At 44.0% G+C, this 8192-nt stretch overlaps 1 protein-coding gene across 1 annotated transcript; it reads left to right on the top strand.

Annotated features, from left to right (window-relative positions):
• The first annotated feature begins 5266 nt into the window (after positions 1–5266).
• On the top strand, positions 5267–7631 carry LOC129355812 (chymotrypsin A-like). Its single transcript, XM_055025414.1, has 7 exons — positions 5267–5363; positions 5539–5642; positions 6308–6387; positions 6453–6549; positions 6621–6781; positions 7187–7322; positions 7412–7631. Exons 1-7 carry the CDS (start codon positions 5267–5269, stop codon positions 7571–7573), a joined length of 837 nt encoding a protein of 278 aa, XP_054881389.1. The 3' UTR covers positions 7574–7631.
• Positions 7632–8192: the final 561 nt, after the last annotated feature.

Here is an 8192-nt window from a genome sequence, read left to right as displayed (position 1 = left end):
GATGGATGGATGGATGGATGGATGGATGGATGGATGATGGATGGAGAGAAAAAAAGCTGTTTCAGCACTGACACGGAAGGCTGATCTGAGCAAAAATCACTTCAAGAAGTGGATGAAGTCAGCAAATTCAAGGGCATATGCTAGTTTTGTTGCCGCTCAGGAAATAGTGAGGCACGGGAAACCGTTCACAGATGGGAAATATATAAAAGAATCTTTCATTAAGATTTCAGAACATCTATTCACGAACTTTAAAAACGAGTGAAATTGTGCAGAAAATCAGGGATATGCCCCTCTCTGCAAAGACTGTCAAAGACAGAACTATAAAATGGCAGAAGACATCACCAGACAGCAAATTAAAGACATCAAGTCAGCTGTGGCCTGCTCAATTGCTTGTGATGAATCCAAAGACAAAGCTGATATTGAACAAATAGCGCTGTTCTGCCGCTATGTAAACTCTACTGGGCCACAAGAAGAAATGATGGAGTTGATACCACCAACAGGCCAAACATGTCTGTGAGGCTGTCTTGAATTGTTTAAGAGCAAAAGGAATAAACACCTGGTGTCAGTGGCTACAGACGGGGCACCGAGTCTGACAGGAGCTAACAAGGGCTTTGTGGCTTTATTGCAGAAGTTGCTGGACAGAAATTTGCTGACTTTTCAGCTGGATTGAGTGTTGTTGCACGGCGGTCTGTCCGGTCGTTTCACCAGTCGCTGCCGGTGTTGAGCTTCTGCTCAGTTGTGCTGCCTGGTTGTTGGGCTGTTTTGGACCGTGTCATTTTTTGGACCATTAAAACTTCATTTCACTTTGCCTGGGTCTGCTGCGTTTACCTCACCACTTCATGACAATCATTCCATATGTTGGCTATAGTTGTTCTGCCTACTGAATCTCAAAAATCTGTCCATTTTGTTTTCTTTGCCTCCTTAATAACTTTCCTTAATTCTGCTTGATCTTTTTCATCTTCAGTTAAATTTTTAAAATGGTGTGTCCTTTTCAATATTCTAAAAGGTCTTTTCCTTATTGCTTCACTGCACTCCTGTGTCGACCTTGATTCCTCTTTCTTTTTGTTCCTACCTTTATTTACAGGAATCATTTTTGCTGCTTTCAATATTACTTCCCTAATCTTTCCCTCTATACCCTCTATATCTAGATTTAAATTGACTTCATCCGTCTGTTTGTCACACATATATTGAAAAAATATTCATTTTGTCTCCAAAACAGCCTTTCCACCCCCTCCTTCTCTTTATAAGTATGAATCTTACAAGAAATTATTTCTTGCTCTATTTCTCACTCATATAATCCATCTAAATCTCTGGACACCAGAGTTAAATCTATTACTGAACAATTTCCTGTATGTACATCTGTTCTTGTTCCCCTCCCATCATTCATACACAATAATTGATTATCTTCCAACAGCTGTTCTATTAATCTCCATCTGTATCAGTTCCCTGCCCTCTCCATAAACTGCTATGGGCATTCAAATCTGCGTACCAAATTACTTTATTTCTATTTTGTCCCTGATCTTATTTTCATTTATCAACTTCTAATCTTTCACATGGATTATAATAATTTATTACAATAAATGAATCTGCATTTATCCAAATCTGCACAATTTCAAACTCATCTTCTTTAAAAGGCCTTGTCTAATAAAAATGGCACATCCAACCATTACCTTCAATACAATTAAATCTAACAGCAAATGAATTTAACATTCTAAGTTCAAATTAGGATTTTAACCCTCTCAGGCTCAAATTACTTGCAAAGACTGGCTAAGTTGTTGCAAATCTGCAACACCTGCCTGGAGAGGGTTAACCAAGTTTTTGTATACAAATAACATCTGGCACTTCTTATTTATCAATAAAATACTTTAAATTCATGTCCAATTAATATTAAACTTCTTACATTCCACTGAAGAAGCAATGGATAATGTAAGGTATCCATGCTGTTTTCTGAATGCTGAGGCCAAATCTTTGACATTTAAGGCATCTAATCGGTTGTGGGACATATTCTCTTACATTGTAGGTACACAAATACACTTCATGACAGTACCCCCTTTCTACGGTGGATATCAGACGCCATAATACCGGAAAGAACTCAAAACTAGGGGGGGCCAGGAGGAGGGCAACAGCCATGCAGAAACACAGTTCAAGGTACCCCTGTGGGCGAAATGAGGGATGAACCCATGATAGTCCAATCGGGAGGGCGAAGATGTATGGGAAGAAAGTCAATGCAAGGCCCTGGTGGGCGGTAGGCCCCCACCCGCCGGTACCCATCAGCTGCTTCTGGAGTCCCAGAGGCCAAAAAGGCCCAATAGGACTCCTTCACCTCATAGCATCCCTCACCGAAGGCGTCCACCAGCAGGTTTGAGGGTTGCTGCAGCGACAGGTACCGACAACCCTGAGGCCACAGCTCTGGTGAGCCGCCTTGACAATGGAGGCATGAACATGGTCCACTCAGACTCAGTGTCCCCCACATCCCCCGAGACAAGTTTGAAGTTCTGCCGGAGATGGGAGTTAAAGCTCCGTCTCACAGGGGACTCCGCCAGACGATCCCAGCAGACCTTCACAACGTTTGGGCCTGCCAGGTCTGACCGACATCCTCCCCCACCCCAGAGCCAATCATCACCAGGTAGTGGTCAATGGACAGCTCCACACCTCTCTTCACTCGAGTGTCCAAGACATACGGCCTCAGATTAGATGAAACAATGACAAAATTGACCATTGAACTGCGGCCTAGGGTGTCCTGGTGCCAAGTGCAGATATAGACACTGTTAAGAATTAAAAAGGAATAACTTGGTTTAGCTCATTAATTAATTCTTAGTCCCAAATTCCTGTGTCTGTGTAAGTGTGCAGAGAGAAAAGAGCAATCATACGACGTCAGACTTCAGATATTCAGAGTTTTATCCAGAGAAATTCAATGCACTATATAATGTTACAACAAGCATCTCACCTAGATTATCAAAAAGTCCAAGACATGACAAAACAGAGACAAAGAACTGAGTAAAAAAGACAAAAGAATAACAGAAGATGCATCCTCCGGAAACTCTCACTCAGCACAAAGAGATTCCAACTTCTGCTGTGAAACAAACCATTTTTTATAGACTGCGTATTCTCCTCATTTAAATATATGCATTAGGAGGTGTGTTCTTTTCCTTTGTGTGGGATGTCTTAATGTTAATTTTATTACCTCTGAGACCCAACCTCCGTACCAGGCTCCGACTTGATTTACAGCGTGGAACTGGAACGTTATCTCTGCCTCAAGATGCTTCAACAAGAAACTAGTTGGTTTTTTTTTAACCAAGCTTGCACACAATGTAATGCTAAATAATGACTATAAGTTTGGATCTAAGAAGTAACTAATTAAAAACATGCTTAAAGAAATATAGTTAATTCTAATAAAGATAAAATTATTTATAAAAAGTTTTAAGATCCTAGTGAACTTTTGAACCATGCTCAGGAATTTGTTAATTGCCTGGCAGACAGACTCCCTATGTAAAGAGATTCAAGGAGTCTAAGACTGCTTTCTGATTAGGAATTTCTGTAAGTTCTGAGAGTCACCAGCTGTCCCAGTTTGGATCTGTATCTAAGTTTATCTTAACCTAAAGGTTAACTTATGTACTATTGTGCTACTTTAAAATTCTATTTCAACATTAAAAAGGGGGAATGTTAATCTTTCTGTTAAATCCTTATGTGTTTGCTCCCAGGTAAGTATGGTCATACTTTAGGTGATCTCTTTTTTAAAGAGATCAAAAGGGGGAATGTACAACAACAGTTAAAACCCGTCCCCCCACCCGTAGGCGGAGGAGGCTTCCCTCTCATCCACTGGGGTAAACCCCAATCTACAGGCACCGAGATGGGGGGTATGCCCACTCCTGCCCAATGGGTTAAAGCCCGGCCCCAGGCGCTCGCCAACGTGCCCCACCTCCAGGCGCCTGGCTCCGGGTGGGGTCCTGGTGACCTGCGTCCAGGCGAGGGAACACTAGATCCAAAGTTGCCATTCATCATTAGGGTCTTCATTTATTTACTTCACAATTTCACTTTAGATGCAACCAAACATAAACAATAGTATTCAACATCTCGTCTATTTTACACATGACTATTTTAAACCAAAGCTGTTTCTCCAATGCCTTAAGGAAACCTGGACAATTGTATAAATATTTTGTAAAGGATATTTTTATTCATTTATTTATTATTATGGTTATTATTATCTATTCAGAACTTATATTGAATTTATTCTACTAAACTAATAGATATTCATCACATCTTTTCAGAAAACGCCAAACTTATCCAACTATTTTATTGGAAATAGCTGATGATACACTTTAACACAATTTTGTTGAACTTAAAACAATAATCATAAAAATTCCCTAATTCAAAATAAAATGTTGAAAACTTAATATTTGTACAAAGGTACACTTGTTAAATTCTGAGTCGCACTTACTTACAAACTGAAGGAGCAACTGAGATATGTGCCTTCCTGTTTCCTGATTATGAACTTGGACTAAGTTGTTTTTAGCTCTGGTCCCGGTTACCCCAACCCAACTCCCTGGGTTTAAAAACTAAAACTAAAAAATTCTCAGGTTTAGAATTGTAATCTTGGAACCTTCCTTATCATTCACCTCTGCAACAGTGACAACATGGAGCAGTTAAAGGCTCTCCTCTGAACCTACTGGGACAGGTTCATTGTTCCTTTTAGAAACTTATTTTATTTATGCCTTAAAAGGTTTTGCTCTGAAATTTCACTATTCCCCCCAACCCCAACCCAAACAAACCCTAACCTCCTCTCCAGGGTGACTGACTTGCTGCTGGAGTTGAAGACACCAGTGAACCAAAACCTTTCATGGTTGATTTATTTGTCTGAACAAAATGATTTCTGTTTGCTTAGTTATGATAACTGTGTTTAACTTAAATTTTGTTTTAATGTTTCTTGTTATGTTGGATCTATTCATATAAACTTTTCTCTGCTACCAACCTAAACCTATAAATAATTTACAAGGAATCATTCTTCCTACAGGAGATGCTTCAATAGAACTTAATGAAGGCTCTGAGCTCCAATTATTTGGTGGCTTTTTATTCAGAACTCAGTGATGAACTGACATCCAGCTTCAGTTTGATTTGACTAATTCAAGCTCCAGGCTTATGGTCTGAGTCTCACTCTGACCTTCGTGTTCCTGCCTCTTCAGGTGGAAAAATACCCACACCTGTCCAAACTCCCACTGTCTTCTGATAAGATGTCCCTGCTGTCCCGTCCAATCATGTCGCTCCGCTGATGTATAAAAGCAGCGGGCCCAAAGGGAGTGGACATGATCGAGCCATGGCCTTCCTGTGGATCCTCTCCTGCCTCGCCTTCGTCGGCGCCGCCTACGGTGAGACAACCTTCATCAGCAGAGTGGCTCAGAGACGAGCGCGTCTGCAGACCGCTTACCAACGTAGAAAGACCTCCAGCTTCTGTTGAAGGGAGAGGAAACACGTCATTTTCCTGAGACGTCAGGAGTTTGTTTCTAATCCTTGTTGCTAATGATGTAATGATGATGTCATCAGGTTGCGGCTCACCTGCCATCACTCCCGTCGTCAGCGGTTACGCTCGTATTGTGAACGGCGAGGAGGCTGTGCCTCACTCCTGGCCTTGGCAGGTGTCTCTTCAGGTAAACTCCCACAAACAAAGATCCTTTATTCTGTTGGCTTCAGGGATGCTCTCCTCCTTTCAGGAATCATCTGTGATATAGACATATTTTCTAACTGAACCACTGCTGGTACCTCATCCTCCTGCAGATCACCAGTTAAACTCAACAACTCTAAGGAGATGTGATCATTTCTCAACTTTGGAGGATGTTGATTTGTACATGTGAAGCCAATAATAAATGAGTGGAGACGACAAAAATGTTGCATTTTCCAACCTCAAAAAGTTGATCTTTCTTAGACTGCATGCTCCTCAGTGTTTGGTGGAATAATCCTGCTTTGCTGCTCTTCCATGCATCTTGGCATGCTCTGCACCAGCCTGTGACGTTGTGACCGCCGACCTCACGGCCACGTCAGCAGATCCAGGTCTGACTAGGCCGGACGAGAAGTCACACACGCAAACACGCTGCTGTAGGAGAAACGCATCCAGCCTCTGATTTTTTCCAGGACTGGAAAACGCCAACCCAGCCACTCTTTGCCGTCAAACGGCGACCTTGACGTGCAGCCGTCGACTCCTCGTAGTTCAGCAGCTGCGTGTCTGAGCCGACCTCCGACCTGCGCGGCCTTTCGTCAGGCTGCAAAGTTCTCACAACATGCAGAGCTATTAAAATGGGACCTGCCTCTGTTTCAGGATTACACTGGCTTCCACTTCTGCGGAGGCTCTCTCATCAACGAGAACTGGGTGGTGACGGCTGCTCACTGCAATGTCAGGTAAGCGTCGCACACCTGAGGTCTGCTTTAGCAAAGAAGAGGAGATCAAACTGTTTGTGTTGCAGGACCAGCCACCGCGTGGTCCTCGGAGAGCACGACCGCTCCTCCAACGCAGAGAGCGTCCAGGTGATTTCTCCTAGCCAGGTAAGAGAGACCGTTCACGTCACATCCTCTGACCTTTGACCTGCCGCTCCTAAACATGCCACTTCCCCCCCAGGTGTTCAGACCCCCAGTACAACAGCTACACCATCAATAACGACATCACCCTGATCAAGCTGTCCAGCCCCGCCCAGCTCAACATGCGGGTTTCCCCCGTGTGCCTGGCCGAGTCCTCCGATAACTTCCCCGGAGGCATGATGTGCGTGACCTCTGGCTGGGGTCTGACCCGCTACAACGGTAACAGCCGCTGACGCTCACAGAGCTCTGGCTCCCTGAGGCGCTTCACCAGTTTTTAACCAACACCAGTTAAATGCAAAGGACCCAACCTAACCCTGCATCCAGCAGGGGAGTCATGTGACCACATGTTGCTTTATTCCACTGAATTGAATGAAATGTCTTAGATTGTTCAGATCAGAAGCTGTTTTGGTTCTTGATTACCACCAGGGAGAAAGAAGCATCATCTCATCATCTGAGCACATTAAACTGGAACAGAAGTTATTCTGCTGCACAGGAAGCTGTTCAAGAGAAAACAGGACAACCTTGAACCTTTTACCACCTTTGCTGCTCTGCCAGCAGATGGAGCCCTTGTTCCCGTATCACTTTGATGTTCTGGCAACTGTTGCAACTGTTGTGTGTTTTGCAGCCCCGACACCCCCGCCCTGCTGCAGCAGGCCGCTCTGCCCCTCCTCACCAATGCTAACTGCAGCAATTACTGGGGCAGCAATATCACCCACCTGATGATCTGCGCCGGAGCAGCTGGAGCCTCCTCCTGCATGGTGGGACTTTAGTTTGGACCCGGTTCTGTCCATCCAGTTTGAGCTCCAGGTTTCATTGCCCTGCTGGGTTTCTTTGCTCTGATCCTCAGGGTGACTCTGGAGGTCCTCTGGTCTGTGAGAAGAACGGAGCCTGGACTCTGGTGGGCATCGTGTCCTGGGGCAGCAGCACCTGCAGCACCAACTCCCCCGGAGTCTACGCCCGCGTCACCGAGCTGCGCGCCTGGGTCGACCAGACCATCGCTGCCAACTGAGCGTGCTCAGCGGTTGGCTGATCCAGCTGATCTTCAATAAAACACAGAAACTGACAAACCCTGCAGCCATGTTTTCTTCTCCTGCAGACCCTCGTCTTCATCTCTTACTGAGATCATGTGAAACCAATCAGTCCTTCTAAATGAAGCTAAAATCAAACACAGAAGTACAAATTGATTTGAAAGTAGTTCACAGCTGACATCATGGTCGCCTTTTCAAAACTGTGGACTCTCAGTCTGCTTGTCCTTTGTTTTCAGTCTTTAGATGTGGAAGATTTCTGCGTCCTTTAGCCAAAACACGACTTCAGTTTGGCTCATTGACTCGGCACCAATTTACCCAAAAAATCCAGTTTATACTCAGAAATGCAGAATTAATGTAACGGATTCTTACCGACAGCTCAGAGTCCGTTCATTCAACATTTCAGTTAAGTTAGATCATTTTCCTGTGTTTGAAATGGATGCTGGAGGACACCAGTCTGCATGTTAATGGTGACGCAGCAGCACTGGGTCTTTCTGAGGGTGTCGGGATCCAACCCTCATTCTTCAGCACACAAGTCTCAGACATCTTGAAATGTAAAAGATTCATCTTCTCTAAGAAGTGAAAAAACACTTGGTATCATGT

The sequence above is a fragment of the Poeciliopsis prolifica genome, unplaced genomic scaffold (genome assembly GCF_027474105.1).
Source record: "Poeciliopsis prolifica strain line A6 unplaced genomic scaffold, Auburn_PproV2 SCAFFOLD146, whole genome shotgun sequence".
NCBI classification, from domain to species: domain Eukaryota; kingdom Metazoa; phylum Chordata; class Actinopteri; order Cyprinodontiformes; family Poeciliidae; genus Poeciliopsis; species Poeciliopsis prolifica.
Note: the sequence above shows the minus strand (reverse complement) of the source record. Positions and strands in the feature narration are given on the sequence as shown.